The sequence below is a fragment of the Dendropsophus ebraccatus genome, chromosome 6, assembly GCF_027789765.1.
Source record: "Dendropsophus ebraccatus isolate aDenEbr1 chromosome 6, aDenEbr1.pat, whole genome shotgun sequence".
NCBI classification, from domain to species: Eukaryota; Metazoa; Chordata; class Amphibia; order Anura; family Hylidae; genus Dendropsophus; species Dendropsophus ebraccatus.
In genome coordinates, this window is record NC_091459.1 from 631,291 (window position 1) to 650,545 (window position 19,255).

The window sequence follows — 19,255 nt, forward strand, 5'->3', positions numbered from 1 at the left end:
GTCCCCTGTTGTCTCTGTACTCTGTAATCTCCATCCCCGTCCCCTGTTGTCTCTGTACTCTGTAATCTCCATCCCCGTCCCCTGTTGTCTCTGTACTCTGTAATCTCCATCCCCGTCCCCTGTTGTCTCTGTACTCTGTAATCTCCATCCCCGTCCCCTGTTGTCTCTGTACTCTGTAATCTCCATCCCCGTCCCCTGTTGTCTCTGTACTCTGTAATCTCCATCCCCGACCCCGTAATCTCTGTACTCTGTAATCTCCACCCCGTCGTCTCCTGTAGTCTTCGCCCCCGGTAAGGTGCCAGGATGTGGCAGATTTTGGGGATATTTCCACCAGATTGCAGTAAATGGTAAGTCTTGCATCCGGTGCTCCTTCCTCATCTCCCTCCTCTTCCTCCTAGGTGTTGGTTCCCACCCTGGACAATCTGCATATATTTGTGCCGGATAATCTTTCTAAGGGACGAGCGGTCATTTTACAATTGCTGAACGCTGCGGCTGGTGTAGACTGCTCGAAAGAGAGTGAGGAGGTGGCGTACGAGGCCTTCTTACTGATGACCAAGCACCTGGAGGCGGAGGAGGCCTGGGCCCGGTGGGGGGGTCAGACGGTGAGGGTGGTGCCCCCTGTGGAGACCGCCGATACTCTAAGAAGTATGCAGGTAAGTCTGTGGATTGTGTCATGTAGTGCGGCCATCGGGATCGGGCAGCAGGTAACCTCTCCCATAACTTCTTCCCGTAAGATGGACAACCTGCTGCTGGTAGTAATGCAGTCCGCACATTTGCTGCGCACCAGGAAACATTTTCAGCACTGTGTGGAGGACATCTTGTCTCTGAAACTCGAGCAGACGTCCAGCCATCCCGTAATTGCCGAAGCCTTACAGCAACTCAAGGTGAGTGTATAGGCATAGCAATACTACAAGATACGGCGTATACACCTGCTGCTGTGTATTATTTGTGTAATGTACACTGATGTTTGATACAGCAGGGGGTGTATCCAATGTATACACAAGAGGGATGTATGTAATTTATACAGCAGGGGGATGTATATAATGTATACAGCAGGGGGATGTATGTAATGTATATAATGTATACAGCAGGGGGATGTATGTAATGTATATAATGTATACAGCAGGGGGATGTATGTAATGTATATAATGTATACAGCAGGGGGATGTATATAATGTATACAGCAGGGGGATGTATGTAATGTATACAGCAGGGGGATGTATGTAATGTATACAGCAGGGGGATGTATGTAATGTATACAGCAGGGGGATGTATGTAATGTATATAATGTATACAGCAGGGGGATGTATGTAATGTATATAATGTATACAGCAGGGGGATGTATATAATGTATACAGCAGGGGGATGTATGTAATGTATACAGCAGGGGGATGTATGTAATGTATATAATGTATACAGCAGGGGGATGTATCCAATGTATACAGCAGAGGGATGTATGTAATTTATACAGCAGGGGGATGTATGTAATGTATACAGCAGGGGGATGTATATAATGTATACAGCAGGGGGATGTATGTAATGTATACAGCAGGGGGATGTATGTAATGTATACAGCAGGGGGGGGGGGTGTATGTAATGTATACAGCAGGGGGGGTGTATGTAATGTATACAGCAGGGGGGGTGTATGTAATGTATACAGCAGGGGGATGTATGTAATTTATACAGCAGGGGGATGTATATAATGTATACAGCAGGGGGATGTATGTAATGTATATAATGTATACAGCAGGGGGATGTATATAATGTATACAGCAGGGGGGTGTATGTAATGTATACAGCAGGGGGATGTATGTAATGTATACAGCAGGGGGATGTATGTAATTTATACAGCAGGGGGATGTATATAATGTATACAGCAGGGGGATGTATGTAATGTATATAATGTATACAGCAGGGGGATGTATATAATGTATACAGCAGGGGGATGTATGTAATGTATACAGCAGGGGGGGGGTGTATGTAATGTATACAGCAGGGGGATGTATGTAATGTATACAGCAGGGGGATGTATGTAATGTATACAGCAGGAGGATGTATATAATGTATACAGCAGGGGGGTGTATCCAATGTATACAGCAGAGGGATGTATGTAATGTATACAGCAGGGGGATGTATGTAATGTATACAGCAGGGGGGTGTATATAATGTATACAGCAGGGGGGTGTATCCAATGTATACAGCAGAGGGATGTATGTAATGTATACAGCAGGGGGATGTATGTAATGTATACAGCAGGGGGGTGTATGTAATGTATACAGCAGGGGGATGTATATAATGTATACAGCAGGGGGGTGTATCCAATGTATACAGCAGAGGGATGTATGTAATGTATACAGCAGGGGGATGTATGTAATGTATATAATGTATACAGCAGGGGGATGTATCCAATGTATACAGCAGGGGGATGTATGTAATGTATACAGCAGGGGGATGTATGTAATTTATACAGCAGGGGGATGTATATAATGTATACAGCAGGGGGATGTATGTAATGTATATAATGTATACAGCAGGGGGATGTATGTAATGTATACAGCAGGGGGATGTATGTAATGTATACAGCAGGGGGGGGTGTATGTAATGTATACAGCAGGGGGATGTATGTAATGTATACAGCAGGGGGATGTATGTAATGTATACAGCAGGGGGGGGTGTATGTAATGTATACAGCAGGGGGATGTATGTAATGTATACAGCAGGGGGGGGTGTATGTAATGTATACAGCAGGGGGATGTATGTAATGTATACAGCAGGGGGGGGTGTATGTAATGTATACAGCAGGGGGATGTATGTAATGTATACAGCAGGGGGATGTATGTAATGTATACAGCAGGGGGATGTATGTAATGTATATAATGTATACAGCAGGGGGATGTATGTAATGTATACAGCAGGGGGATGTATGTAATGTATACAGCAGGGGGATGTATGTAATGTATACAGCAGGGGGATGTGTGTAATGTATACAGCAGGGGGATGTATGTAATGTATATAATGTATACAGCAGGGGGATGTATATAATGTATACAGCAGGGGGGTGTATGTAATGTATACAGCAGGGGGATGTATGTAATGTATATAATGTATACAGCAGGGGGATGTATATAATGTATACAGCAGGGGGATGTATGTAATGTATATAATGTATACAGCAGGGGGATGTATATAATGTATACAGCAGGGGGATGTATGTAATGTATACAGCAGGGGGATGTATGTAATGTATACAGCAGGGGGGGGGGGGTGTATGTAATGTATACAGCAGGGGGATGTATGTAATGTATATAATGTATACAGCAGGGGGATGTATGTAATGTATACAGCAGGGGGATGTATGTAATGTATACAGCAGGGGGATGTGTGTAATGTATACAGCAGGGGGATGTATGTAATGTATATAATGTATACAGCAGGGGGATGTATATAATGTATACAGCAGGGGGGTGTATGTAATGTATACAGCAGGGGGATGTATGTAATGTATATAATGTATACAGCAGGGGGATGTATATAATGTATACAGCAGGGGGATGTATATAATGTATACAGCAGGGGGATGTATGTAATGTATATAATGTATACAGCAGGGGGATGTATATAATGTATACAGCAGGGGGGTGTATGTAATGTATACAGCAGGGGGATGTATGTAATGTATACAGCAGGGGGATGTATGTAATGTATACAGCAGGGGGATGTATGTAATGTATACAGCAGGGGGGGGGTGTATGTAATGTATACAGCAGGGGGATGTATGTAATGTATACAGCAGGGGGATGTATGTAATGTATACAGCAGGGGGATGTATGTAATGTATACAGCAGGGGGATGTATGTAATGTATACAGCAGGGGGATGTATGTAATGTATACAGCAGGGGGGGGTGTATGTAATGTATACAGCAGGGGGATGTATGTAATGTATACAGCGGGGGGGATGTATGTAATGTATACAGCAGGGGGATGTATGTAATGTATACAGCGGGGGGGATGTATGTAATGTATACAGCAGGGGGATGTATGTAATGTATACAGCGGGGGGGATGTATGTAATGTATACAGCAGGGGGATGTATGTAATGTATACAGCGGGGGGGTGTATGTAATGTATACAGCAGGGGGATGTATGTAATGTATACAGCGGGGGGGATGTATGTAATGTATACAGCAGGGGGATGTATGTAATGTATACAGCGGGGGGGATGTATGTAATGTATACAGCAGGGGGGATGTATGTAATGTATACAGCGGGGGGGATGTATGTAATGTATACAGCGGGGGGGATGTATGTAATGTATACAGCAGGGGGGTGTATATAATGTATACAGCAGGGGGGGTCTATGTAATGTATACAGCAGGGGGGGGGGGTGTATGTAATGTATACAGCAGGGGGATGTATATAATGTATACAGCAGGGGGGGTGTATATAATGTATACAGCAGGGGGATGTATGTAATGTATACAGCAGGGGGATGTATGTAATGTATACAGCAGGGGGATGTATATAATGTATACAGCAGGGGGGGTGTATATAATGTATACAGCAGGGGGGGTGTATATAATGTATACAGCAGGGGGATGTATGTAATGTATACAGCAGGGGGATGTATGTAATGTATACAGCAGGGGGATGTATGTAATGTATACAGCAGTGGGATGTATGTAATATATACAGCAGGGGGATGTATATAATGTATACAGCAGGGGGGGTGTATATAATGTATACAGCAGGGGGGGTGTATATAATGTATACAGCAGGGGGATGTATGTAATGTATACAGCAGTGGGATGTATGTAATATATACAGCAGGGGGATGTATATAATGTATACAGCAGGGGGGGTGTATATAATATATACAGCAAGGGGGGTGTATGTAATGTATACAGCAGGGGGATGTATGTAATGTATACAGCAGGGGGGGTGTATATAATGTTGCTGTAGCCCAGTGTGACGGCTGAGAATATAAAGCTTAGAATTTCTTTTGATACAATAGAGCGACGCCTTAGACCTGTGTAATAAGATCACCAGCGCCATAGACCGGGTGGATCAGCTGTACACCTCCGAATTTGAAGCAGAGGTGGAGGAATCAGAACCTTCCACTTTGCAGCAATATTATCGAGAAGCCATGATTCAAGGTTACAACTTTGGATTTGAGGTATGTCCTGCAAATTGTGCTTAGTTATCAAGTAGAACCGCCTATGCCGCGCCCCTTGTGCCTATGCCGCGCCCCTTGTGCCTATGCCGCGCCCCTTGTGCCTATGCCGCGCCCCTTGTGCCTATGCCGCGCCCCTTGTGCCTATGCCGCGCCCCTTGTGCCTATGCCGCGCCCCTTCGTTAAAGGTATAACAACAAATGCAACGAATAATAACAAATCTTGTTCCCTCATTTCCATCATATCCCTATGGTGTATGACGAGTGGGATGAGGCTGCGACGAGTGGGATGAGGCTGCGACGAGGCTGCGACGAGTGGGATGAGGCTGCGACGAGGCTGCGACGAGTGGGATGAGGCTGGGATGAGTGGGATGAGGCTGCGACGAGTTGGATGAGGCTGCGATGAGGTCACACACTCTCGTCTCCCCTTCTATTAATAATCGTCTCATCCAATTATACATAATACATCAGAGTTACCTGACCCCTGTCTGTCCTCATAGGATGGGCAGGATACCCGCCCCGACCTGCCCCAAATGTCTCTATGATCTGGGACTGTCCTCGCCTACAGGCCTGCGGGAATGAGCTGGTGGTGGCAATCCTCACGGATGTCTCCTATCTAGGTCCCCTTACATCCCGCTACTTGTTAATTTGGGGGGGGGAGGGGGGTGAAGAGGTGCGGGACCCATTTTACTTCTATCGTCTTGAGAGAATTGCTTTTCTTAGCCTGAAAGGCCATTGCCCTTCAGTGGATAGACAGGAGGCCTCCCACTCCTGACATCGATCTCACTTGTTAACATGACAATTTCCTATGAACGCATTATATATAAAAATAGGAAGTGTCCAGCCAAATTTGGGACTCCTGGTGTCAGTCACCTCGGACGTTGGTGTCCGCCCAGGATGTCCCATCTCTCGTTTAGGATGTGATTTGTATTTGACCTATTGTTTCTTTGTTTTGTGACTGCCCTCCCTGCCCCCTCACTCCCGCTAACTGCCCCCTCACTGCCACTCACTGGCCCCTCACTGCCCCTCACTCCCGCTAACTGCCCCCTCACTGCAGCTCACTGCCCCTTACTGCCCGCTCACTGCCCGCTCACTGCCCCTTACTGCCCGCTCACTGCCCCTTACTGCCCGCTCACTGCCCCTTACTGCTCGCTCACTGCCCCTCACTCCCGCTAACTGCCCCCTTACTGCCGCTCACTGCCCCTTACTGCCCGCTCACTGCCCCTTACTGCTCGCTCACTGCCCCTCACTCCCGCTAACTGCCCCCTTACTGCCGCTCACTGCCCCTTACTGCCCGCTCACTGCCCCTCACTCCCGCTCACTGCCCCTCACTCCCGCTCACTGCCCCTCACTCCCGCTCACTGCCCCTCACTCCCGCTCACTGCCTCCTCACTGCCCCTCACTCCGGCTCACTGCCCCTCACTCCTGCTCACTGCCCCTCACTCCTGCTCACTGCCCCTCACTCCCGCTCACTGCCCCCTCACTGCCCCTCACTCCCGCTCACTGCCCCTCACTCCCGCTCACTGCCCCTCACTCCCGCTCACTGACCCCTCACTCCCGCTCACTGCCCCCTCACTCCCGCTCATTGCCCCCTCACTCCCGCTCACTGCCCCTCACTCCCGCTCACTGCCCCCTCACTCCCGCTCACTGCCCCCTCACTCCCGCTCACTGCCCCCTCACTCCTGCTCACTGCCCCTCACTCCTGCTCACTGCCCCTCACTCCCGCTCACTGCCCCCTCACTGCCCCCTCACTCCCGCTTACTGCCCCCTCACTCCCGCTCACTGCCCCTCACTCCCGCTCACTGCCCCCTCACTCCCGCTCACTGCCCCCTCACTCCCGCTCACTGCCCCCTCACTCCCGCTCACTGCCCCCTCACTCCCGCTCACTGCCCCTCACTCCCGCTAACTGACCCCTCACTCCCGCTCACTGCCCCCTCACTCCCGCTCACTGCCCCCTCACTCCCGCTCATTGCCCCCTCACTCCCGCTCACTGGCCCCTCACTCCCGCTCACTGCCCCCTCACTCCCGCTCACTGCCCCCTCACTCCCGCTCACTGCCCCCTCACTCCCGCTCACTGCCCCCTCACTGCCGCTCACTGCCCCCTCACTGCCGCTCACTACCCCTCACTCCCGCTCACTACCCCTCACTGCCCCCTCACTCCCGCTCACTGCCCCCTCACTCCCGCTCACTCCCGCTCACTGCCCCCTCATTGCCCCTCACTCCCGCTCACTGCCCCCTCACTCCCGCTCACTGCCCCCTCACTCCCGCTCACTGCCCCCTCACTCCCGCTCACTGCCCCCTCACTCCCGCTCACTGCCCCCTCACTCCCGCTCACTGCCCCCTCACTCCCGCTCACTGGCCCCTCACTGCCCCCTCACTCCCGCTCACTGCCCCCTCACTCCCGCTCACTGCCCCCTCACTCCCGCTCACTGCCCCCTCATTGCCACCTCACTCCCGCTTACTGCCCCCTCACTGCCCCTCACTCCCGCTTACTGCCCCCTCACTGCCGCTGACTGCCCCCTCACTGCCGCTGACTGCCCCCTCACTGCCGCTGACTGCCCCTCGCTGCCGCTGCCACATTCATTGGTTTGGGGGTCATCATGGTGCTGTGATTCCTCCTTGTGTTACTTACCATCTGTTCTGGTGTACGGTTTATATTCTGTCTTTGCCATCATACTGTATCTGACTCTGTCATAAACAATTTTTATATATATATATATATATATATATATATATATATATATATATATATAATATATTGTTCCCACCGGCCACATCATAAATGTGCACAGAAGATAATAGACACCCGTATAGCAATCACATGTCCAGTGTCATCGGGCGCCCACCATAGAGCTGCCTGCTACCTGCCGCTTCTGTTTGTTTATATATTGAATCAGGTGTACGGCCTAGTTGGCGGATCTCTTCAGAGGGTGATAGCATTCATGGCCGTCATTAGCCCCCAGCAGCCCCCGCTATGGTGCAGAGCCATTTCTCAGTCTCTGTTTTAGAGGTGGGACCAGAACTGAGCTGTTTGTAAGTAGAACATATACATGAACGTCCAATCACAGCACAGCACCTGCTCCTCTCTGCCACAACATATACATGAACGTCCAATCACAGCACAGCACCTGCTCCTCTCTGCCACAACATATACATGAACGTCCAATCACAGCACAGCACACGCTCCTCTCTGCCACAACATATACATAGACGTCCCCCTCACTCCTGCTCACTGCCCCTCACTCCTGCTCACTGCCCCTCACTCCCGCTCACTGCCCCCTCACTGCCCCCTCACTCCCGCTCACTGCCCCTCACTCCCGCTCACTGCCCCCTCACTCCCGCTCACTGCCCCCTCACTCCCGCTCACTGCCCCCTCACTCCCGCTCACTGCCCCTCACTCCCGCTAACTGACCCCTCACTCCCGCTCACTGCCCCCTCACTCCCGCTCATTGCCCCCTCACTCCCGCTCACTGGCCCCTCACTCCCGCTCACTGCCCCCTCACTCCCGCTCACTGCCCCCTCACTCCCGCTCACTGCCCCCTCACTCCCGCTCACTGCCCCCTCACTGCCGCTCACTGCCCCCTCACTGCCGCTCACTACCCCTCACTCCCGCTCACTGCCCCCTCACTGCCCCCTCACTCCCGCTCACTGCCCCCTCACTCCCGCTCACTGCCCCCTCACTCCCGCTCACTGCCCCCTCATTGCCCCTCACTCCCGCTCACTGCCCCCTCACTCCCGCTCACTGCCCCCTCACTCCCGCTCACTGCCCCCTCACTCCCGCTCACTGCCCCCTCACTCCCCCTCACTGCCCCCTCACTCCCGCTCACTGCCCCCTCACTCCCGCTCACTGCCCCCTCATTGCCACCTCACTCCCGCTTACTGCCCCCTCACTGCCCCTCACTGCCCCCTCACTCCCGCTCACTGCCCCCTCACTCCCGCTCACTGCCCCCTCACTCCCGCTCACTGCCCCCTCACTCCCGCTCACTGGCCCCTCACTGCCCCCTCACTCCCGCTCACTGCCCCCTCACTCCCGCTCACTGCCCCCTCACTCCCGCTCACTGCCCCCTCATTGCCACCTCACTCCCGCTTACTGCCCCCTCACTGCCCCTCACTCCCGCTTACTGCCCCCTCACTGCCGCTGACTGCCCCCTCACTGCCGCTGACTGCCCCTCGCTGCCGCTGCCACATTCATTGGTTTGGGGGTCATCATGGTGCTGTGATTCCTCCTTGTGTTACTTACCATCTGTTCTGGTGTACGGTTTATATTCTGTCTTTGCCATCATACTGTATCTGACTCTGTCATAAACAAGTTTTATATATATATATATATATATATATATATATATATATATATATATATAATATATTGTTCCCACCGGCCACATCATAAATGTGCACAGAAGATAATAGACACCCGTATAGCAATCACATGTCCAGTGTCATCGGGCGCCCACCATAGAGCTGCCTGCTACCTGCCGCTTCTGTTTGTTTATATATTGAATCAGGTGTACGGCCTAGTTGGCGGATCTCTTCAGAGGGTGATAGCATTCATGGCCGTCATTAGCCCCCAGCAGCCCCCGCTATGGTGCAGAGCCATTTCTCAGTCTCTGTTTTAGAGGTGGGACCAGAACTGAGCTGTTTGTAAGTAGAACATATACATGAACGTCCAATCACAGCACAGCACCTGCTCCTCTCTGCCACAACATATACATGAACGTCCAATCACAGCACAGCACCTGCTCCTCTCTGCCACAACATATACATGAACGTCCAATCACAGCACAGCACACGCTCCTCTCTGCCACAACATATACATAGACGTCCAATCACAGCACAGCACCTGCTCCTCTCTGCCACAACATATACATAGACGTCCAATCACAGCATAGTACACGCTCCTCTCTGCCACAACATATACATAGACGTCCAATCACAGCACAGAACCTGCTCCTCTCTGCCACAACATTTACATGGACGTCCAATCACAGTACAGCACCTGCTCCTCTCTGCCACAACATATACATGGACGTCCAATCACAGCACAGCACACGCTCCCCTCTGCCACAACATATACATGGACGTCCAATCACAGTACAGCACCTGCTCCTCTCTGCCACAACATATACATGGACGTCCAATCACAGCACAGCACCTGCTCCTCTCTGCCACAACATATACATGGACGTCCAATCACAGCACAGCACACGCTCCCCTCTGCCACAACATATACATGGACGTCCAATCACAGTACAGCACCTGCTCCTCTCTGCCACAACATATACATGGACGTCCAATCACAGCACAGCACCTGCTCCTCTCTGCTATGCCACAACGAAGCAGGGAGGAGTGTGTGCTGTACTGTGATTGGACGTCTATGTATATGTTGTGGCAGAGAGGAGCAGGTGCTGTGCTGTGATTGGACGTCCATGTATATGTTGTGGCAGAGAGGAGCAGGTGCTGTGCTGTGATTGGACGTCTATGTATATGTTGTGGCAGAGAGGAGCAGGTGCTGTGCTGTGATTGGACGTCTATGTATATGTTGTGGCAGAGAGGAGCAGGTGCTGTCCTGTGATTGGACGTCCATGTATATGTTGTGGCAGAGAGGAGCAGGTGCTGTGCTGTGATTGGACGTCCATGTATATGTTGTGGCAGAGAGGAGCAGGTGCTGTGCTGTAATTGGACGTCTATGTATATGTTGTGGCAGAGAGGAGCAGGTGCTGTGCTGTGATTGGACGTCTATGTATATGTTGTGGCAGAGAGGAGCAGGTGCTGTGCTGTGATTGGACGTCTATGTATATGTTGTGGCAGAGAGGAGCAGGTGCTGTTCTGGAGAGCTCACCTACAGAAAGATGTAAATAAAATAAAACTGGTCCAAAGACGGCTACAAAAATGGTGGAGGGTGTCAGGTTTAAATCATATCAGGCAAGATTGAAGGGTTTGAATCTGTATAGTCTGGAGGAAGAAGGGAAAGGGAGGACATGATGGAAACTTTTATATATGTTACAGGAGGAAGAAGGGAAAGGGGGGACATGATGGAAACCTTTATATATGTTACAGGAGGAAGAAGGGAAAGGGGGGACATGATGGAAACCTTTATATATGTTACAGGAGGAAGAAGGGAAAGGAGAGAAAGGTTTTACAACAAAACTGAACTTAAAGGAGAAGTCCTGTGAAAATGTTTATTAAAGTATTGTATTGCCCCCCAAAAGTTATAGAAATCCCCAATATACGCGTATTACGGGAAATGGCTTTTTTTTCCCTGCACTTACTACTGCATCAAGGCTTCACTTCCTGGATAACACGATGATGTCACTTCCTGGATAACATAGTGCTGTCACTTCCTGGATAACATGGGGATGTCACTTCCTGGATAACATGGGGATGTCACTTCCTGGATAACATGGCGATGTCACTTTCTGGATAACACGGGATGCCACTTCCTGGATAACAGGGTGATGTCACTTCCTGGATAACAGGGTGATGTCACTTCCCGGATAACACGGGGATGTCACTTCCTGGATAACATGGCAATGTCACTTCCTGGATAACATGGTGCTGTCACTTCTTGGATAACACGGGGACGTCACTCCCTGGGCTACACGGGGACGTCACTCCCTGGGCTACACGGGGACGTCACTCCCTGGGCTACACGGGGACGTCACTCCCTGGGCTACACGGGGACGTCACTCCCTGGGCTACACGGGGACGTCACTCCCTGGGCTACACGGGGACGTCACTCCCTGGGCTACTACCGGGGACGTCACTCCCTGGGCTACACGGGGACGTCACTCCCTGGGCTACACGGGGACGTCACCTCCCTGGGCTACACGGGGACGTCACTCCCTGGGCTACACGGGGACGTCACTTCCCTGGGCTACACGGGGACGTCACTCCCTGGGCTACACGGGGACGTCACTTCCTGGGCTACACGGGGACGTCACTCCCTGGGCTACACGGGGACGTCACTCCCTGGGCTACACGGGGACGTCACTCCCTGGGCTACACGGGGACGTCACTCCCTGGGCTACACGGGACGTCACTCCCTGGGCTACACGGGGACGTCACTCCCTGGGCTACACGGGGACGTCACTCCCTGGGCTACACGGGGAACGTCACTCCCTGGGCTACACGGGGACGTCACTCCCTGGGCTACACGGGGACGTCACTCCCTGGGCTTACACGGGGACGTCACTCCCTGGCTACACGGGGACGTCACTTCCCTGGGCTACACGGGGACGTCACTCCCTGGGCTACACGGGGACGTCACTCCTGGGCTACACGGGGACGTCACTCCCTGGGCTACACGGGGAGTCACTCCCTGGGCTACACGGGGGACGTCACTCCCTGGGCTACACGGGGACGTCACTCCCTGGGCTACACGGGGACGTCACTCCCTGGGCTACACGGGGACGTCACTCACTCCTGGGCTACACGGGGACGTCACTCCCTGGGCTACACGGGGACGTCACTCCCTGGGCTACACGGGGACGTCACTCCCTGGGCTACACGGGGACGTCCACTCCCTGGGCTACACGGGGACGTCACTCCCTGGGCTACACGGGGAACGTCACTCTCCTGGGCTACACGGGGACGTCACTCCCTGGGCTACACGGGGACGTCACTCCCTGGTCTACACGGGGACGTCACTCCCTGGGCTACACGGGGACGTCACTCCCTGGGCTACACGGGACGTCACTCCCTGGGCTACACGGGGACGTCACTCCCTGGGCTACACGGGGACGTCACTCCCTGGGCTACACGGGGACGTTCACTCCCTGGGCTACACGGGGACGTCACTCCCTGGGCTACACGGGGACGTCACTCCCTGGGCTACACGGGGACGTCACTCCCTGGGCTACACGGGGACGTCACTCCCTGGGCTACACGGGGACGTCACTCCCTGGGCTACACGGGGACGTCACTCCCTGGGCTACACGGGGACGTCACTCCCTGGGCTACACGGGGACGTCACTCCCCTGGGCTACACGGGGACGTCACTCCCTGGGCTACACGGGGACGTCACTCCCTGGGCTACACGGGGGACGTCACTCCCTGGGCTACACGGGGACGTCACTCCCTGGTGCTACACGGGGACGTCACTCCCTGGGCTACACGGGGACGTCACTCCCTGGGCTACACGGGGACGTCACTCCCTGGGCTACACGGGGACGTCACTCCCTGGGCTACACGGGGACGTCACTCCCTGGGCTACACGGGGACGTCACTCCTGGGCTACACGGGGACGTCACTCCCTGGGCTACACGGGGACGTCACTCCCTGGGCTACACGGGGACGTCACTCCCTGGGCTACACGGGGACGTCACTCCCTGGGCTACACGGGGACGTCACTCCCTGGGCTACACGGGGACGTCACTCCCTGGGCTACACGGGGACGTCACTCCCTGGGCTACACGGGGACGTCACTCCCTGGGCTACACGGGGACGTCACTCCCTGGGCTACACGGGGACGTCACTCCCTGGGCTACACGGGGACGTCACTCCCTGGGCTACACGGGGACGTCACTCCCTGGGCTACACGGGGACGTCACTCCCTGGGCTACACGGGGACGTCACTCCCTGGGCTACACGGGGACGTCACTCCCTGGGCTACACGGGGACGTCACTCCCTGGGCTACACGGGGACGTCACTCCCTGGGCTACACGGGGACGTCACTCCCTGGGCTACACGGGGACGTCACTCCCTGGGCTACACGGGGACGTCACTCCCTGGGCTACACGGGGACGTCACTCCCTGGGCTACACGGGGACGTCACTCCCTGGGCTACACGGGGACGTCACTCCCTGGGCTACACGGGGACGTCACTCCCTGGGCTACACGGGGACGTCACTCCCTGGGCTACACGGGGACGTCACTCCCTGGGCTACACGGGGACGTCACTCCCTGGGCTACACGGGGACGTCACTCCCTGGGCTACACGGGGACGTCACTCCCTGGGCTACACGGGGACGTCACTCCCTGGGCTACACGGGGACGTCACTCCCTGGGCTACACGGGGACGTCACTCCCTGGGCTACACGGGGACGTCACTCCCTGGGCTACACGGGGACGTCACTCCCTGGGCTACACGGGGACGTCACTCCCTGGGCTACACGGGGACGTCACTCCCTGGGCTACACGGGGACGTCACTCCCTGGGCTACACGGGGACGTCACTCCCTGGGCTACACGGGGACGTCACTCCCTGGGCTACACGGGGACGTCACTCCCTGGGCTACACGGGGACGTCACTCCCTGGGCTACACGGGGACGTCACTCCCTGGGCTACACGGGGACGTCACTCCCTGGGCTACACGGGGACGTCACTCCCTGGGCTACACGGGGACGTCACTCCCTGGGCTACACGGGGACGTCACTCCCTGGGCTACACGGGGACGTCACTCCCTGGGCTACACGGGGACGTCACTCCCTGGGCTACACGGGGACGTCACTCCCTGGGCTACACGGGGACGTCACTCCCTGGGCTACACGGGGACGTCACTCCCTGGGCTACACGGGGACGTCACTCCCTGGGCTACACGGGGACGTCACTCCCTGGGCTACACGGGGACGTCACTCCCTGGGCTACACGGGGACGTCACTCCCTGGGCTACACGGGGACGTCACTCCCTGGGCTAACACGGGGACGTCACTCCCTGGGCTACACGGGGACGTCACTCCCTGGGCTACACGGGGACGTCACTCCCTGGGCTACACGGGGACGTCACTCCCTGGGCTACACGGGGACGTCACTCCCTGGGCTACACGGGGACGTCACTCCCTGGGCTACACGGGGACGTCACTCCCTGGGCTACACGGGGACGTCACTCCCTGGGCTACACGGGGACGTCACTCCCTGGGCTACACGGGGACGTCACTCCCTGGCTACACGGGACTTCACTCCCTGGGCTACACGGGGACGTCACTCCCTGGGCTACACGGGGACGTCACTCCCTGGGCTACACGGGGACGTCACTCCCTGGGCTACACGGGGACGTCACTCCCTGGGCTACACGGGGACGTCACTCCCTGGGCTACACGGGGACGTCACTCCCTGGGCTACACGGGGACGTCACTCCCTGGGCTACACGGGGACGTCACTCCCTGGGCTACACGGGGACGTCACTCCCTGGGCTACACGGGGACGTCACTCCCTGGGCTACACGGGGACGTCACTCCCTGGGCTACACGGGGACGTCACTCCCTGGGCTACACGGGGACGTCACTCCCTGGGCTACACGGGGACGTCACTCCCTGGGCTACACGGGGACGTCACTCCCTGGGCTACACGGGGACGTCACTCCCTGGCTACACGGGGACGTCACTCCCTGGGCTACACGGGGACGTCACTCCCTGGGCTACACGGGGACGTCACTCCCTGGGCTACACGGGGACGTCACTCCCTGGGCTACACGGGGACGTCACTCCCTGGGCTACACGGGGACGTCACTCCCTGGGCTACACGGGGACGTCACTCCCTGGGCTACACGGGGACGTCACTCCCTGGGCTACACGGGGACGTCACTCCCTGGGCTACACGGGGACGTCACTCCCTGGGCTACACGGGGACGTCACTCCCTGGGCTACACGGGGACGTCACTCCCTGGGCTACACGGGGACGTCACTCCCTGGGCTACACGGGGACGTCACTCCCTGGGCTACACGGGGACGTCACTCCCTGGGCTACACGGGGACGTCACTCCCTGGGCTACACGGGGACGTCACTCCCTGGGCTACACGGGGACGTCACTCCCTGGGCTACACGGGGACGTCACTCCCTGGGCTACACGGGGACGTCACTCCCTGGGCAACACGGGGACGTCACTCCCTGGGCAACACGGGGACGTCACTCCCGGGGCAACACGGGGACGTCACTCCCTGGGCAACACGGGGACGTCACTCCCTGGGCAACACGGGGACGTCACTCCCTGGGCAACACGGGGACGTCACTCCCTGGGCAACACGGGGACGTCACTCCCTGGGCAACACGGGGACGTCACTCCCTGGGCAACACGGGGACGTCACTCCCTGGGCAACACGGGGACGTCACTCCCTGGGCAACACGGGGACGTCACTCCCTGGGCAACACGGGGACGTCACTCCCTGGGCAACACGGGGACGTCACTCCCTGGGCTACACGGGGACGTCACTCCCTGGGCTACACGGGGACGTCACTCCCTGGGCTACACGGGGACGTCACTCCCTGGGCTACACGGGGACGTCACTCCCTGGGCTACACGGGGACGTCACTCCCTGGGCTACACGGGGACGTCACTCCCTGGGCTACACGGGGACGTCACTCCCTGGGCTACACGGGGACGTCACTCCCTGGGCTACACGGGGACGTCACTCCCTGGGCAACACGGGGACGTTACTTCCCGGATAACACGGTGACGTCACTTCCCGGATAACACGGGGACGTCACTTCCCGGATAACACGGGGACGTCACTTCCCGGATAACACGGGGACGTCACTTCCCGGATAACACGGGGACGTCACTTCCCGGATAACACGGGGACGTCACTTCCCGGATAACACGGTGATGTCACTTCCCGGATAACACGGTGACGTCACTTCCCGGATAACACGGGGATGTCACTTCCCGGATAACACGGGGATGTCACTCCCGGGATAACACGGTGATGTCACTCCCGGATAACACGGTGATGTCACTTCCCGGATAACAGGGGGATGTCACTTCCCGGATTACACGGGGATGTCACTTCCCGGATAACACGGCGATGTCACTTCCCGGATAACACGGGGATGTCACTTCCCGGATAACACGGGGATGTCACTTCCCGGATAACACGGTGATGTCACTTCCTGGATAACACGGTGATGGGGGGTGACTAGATGGACCAGGGGGTCTTTTTCTGCCCACAATCTTCTATTTTACTATGTTTCTTTGGAGGACGTGAGGTGGTATGGGGGGCAGGTAGCAGGATAACAGGTGAGAGAGATATGGAGGGGACAGGTGGTGGATGTCCTGGCCAAATCCAGGGAGGTAGCGCTAAGGGTCATCTGCATAGTGGTGGGATTCTATAATGTGTCCCAGGGTCAGAGAAGAGGCCCCAGTCTTGGGGGACCCAAATAGTGAGGGGGAGAGGAGGTGGTGTGGGGGACACTAAGGCTGCGTTCACACACACAGGATCCGCAGCAGATTTGATGGTGCAGATTTGATGCTGTGTTCAGTTATTTAAATTTAATCTGCTGCGGATTCGGTAAGTGTGAACGTACCCTAAAAGTGTGGCTAGAGAGGCAAGGGGAGATCCAGAAGAGGGATGAGAGATTGTAGGAGGAGGAATGGTCATCTGTGTGGAAGGCAGAAGAGGAGGAGCACAGAGGGTTGGCGTGAGGCTTTAAGGAGGTCATTGGCCACTATGGTGAGCGCAGTGTCTGTAGATTAGTGGAGGTGGAAGCCGGATTGCAGAGGGTTGAAGAGCGAGTTGGATGAGAAGTGGGAGGAAAGTTCCAGGTAGACATGTCCTCCAAGCCTTTGCCTCAAAACTCCTAGAAGAGAGCTGGTGCGGCAGCTGGATAAGGAGGTGGGATGGGGGGGGGGGGTTACAGATGTATGTGTTTGTGGAGATAGGGCCATGCCAGTGATAGATTGAAGGGTCCTATTACATGCGACGGCCCAGACAACATTGTAAACTAGCGCTGATCTGCCAGATTGTGGTGTACTGGGCCTATTACACGGCCTGATAACAGTTTAGCCAGCAGCCCAAACAGCTAATACCTGTCCACCTAGTCTTCTCCTGCGTCCTGGGACAGCGTACTGCAGCTTCAGAGTGGCCTCTCTCAGCCAATCACTGGCCGCGGCCGTCAGCTCAGACAGGGATGATGCAGAGCGCAGGAAAAGACCGGGAGCATGGACAGATAAAGTATTAAAGGGGTTTCCCCCCCCCTCAAGAGATAAAAAATAAAATGCTCCCAAACTTAGCTCGTCTTACTTACCAAGCCCCATGAGTATTTTTAGCCGTCCACGTCTTTCTAGCTCCTGCCATTCCTGGGTTACAAGTTTTGTAAAAGCCAATCTATATCCAAGATGGAGCCAGCCAGGGAACTAATTCTCCCATCATGCAATTCTCATGCCTGATTTGTCCATGGTGTAGCAGAGGTAGTGAGTATAGCACTCTCCGGGGGATACAGTGCAATAATACAGTGATCATCAGTGGCAGCTGTCAGTGTCTCACTGTCCTCTCTCCCGTCAGTGGGCAGGGTTAGAATCGCTAACCCAGCCCATTGAGGAGACAGTGGACACGTGACTCTGACACTGAAGGTGCGGCCAGGAGCAGTAAGCAGTGTCGGAGTGGACTTAGTTTTGATGATATTATGCATCCAGAGGGGGGGAAAACACCTAGAAAACATCAAAACTGTGCAGAATCCATAATAGATTGATATTGGAAAAATGGAAAGCTATGGGTGGGCAATTTATTAATGCAAATATTATTTAGGGGGGAATACCCCTTTAACTGTTTGGGCAATTGTCAGCTGACGGCTGCGCATTGCTATTACACGGAGCTATTACATGTAGGGATGTGCGGTCGGTGGCCAATGATTTTAGGTCTGGTCCTAAGTGCTGAGGTAAGGTTGGGGATAAGGTGGGGTGGGACTGGGTCAGGTGCGCTGGTGTTGAGGTGTGATGTGGAGAAGGCCTGAGGGGGGGCTCGGGGGACTGTGAGCTGAGACTTTCTGTTTGACGAATGTTGCAAAGTCCTCAGCCGAGAAAAGAGATAAGGGGTGGGGGCAGATGGAGAAGGGAGGTGAAGGTGTTAAACAGCTGCACCGGGTGGTGAGATAGCGAAGATATGAGGGGAATTAAGTCATCCTGTTTAGCAGAGGTGAGGGCAGAGTGCTGTGACAGGTACGCGTTATCCTGTGGAATACCCCTTTAATGAATTTAAGGTTGTGTCTGATAGATGTGGCCCCCACCACCGGGATCTCAGGAATTAGGGTCACCTTAGTGGTTTTCTGCATCCTGACTGCCTCCTCACAACATGACCTGTTGGTGGCCACCTTGACTGAAGCTCAGAGACACAGCAATAAATGTGAATGGGAGTTGTGTCTGTCAGTAATGTATG

At 55.1% G+C, this 19,255-nt stretch overlaps 1 protein-coding gene across 3 annotated transcripts in view; it reads left to right on the forward strand.

Moving 5' to 3' along the window:
• The window catches only part of MAP3K4 (mitogen-activated protein kinase kinase kinase 4), a 146,973-nt gene that overhangs the window by 66,645 nt on the left and 61,073 nt on the right, over positions 1-19,255 (forward strand). For all 3 annotated transcript variants that reach the window (XM_069974371.1, XM_069974372.1, XM_069974373.1), the window contains 3 exons: positions 399-653; positions 735-884; positions 5,013-5,174. In XM_069974371.1, coding sequence (XP_069830472.1) covers positions 399-653; positions 735-884; positions 5,013-5,174 — 567 coding nt within the window. The remainder of the gene's footprint in view (positions 1-398; positions 654-734; positions 885-5,012; positions 5,175-19,255) is intronic.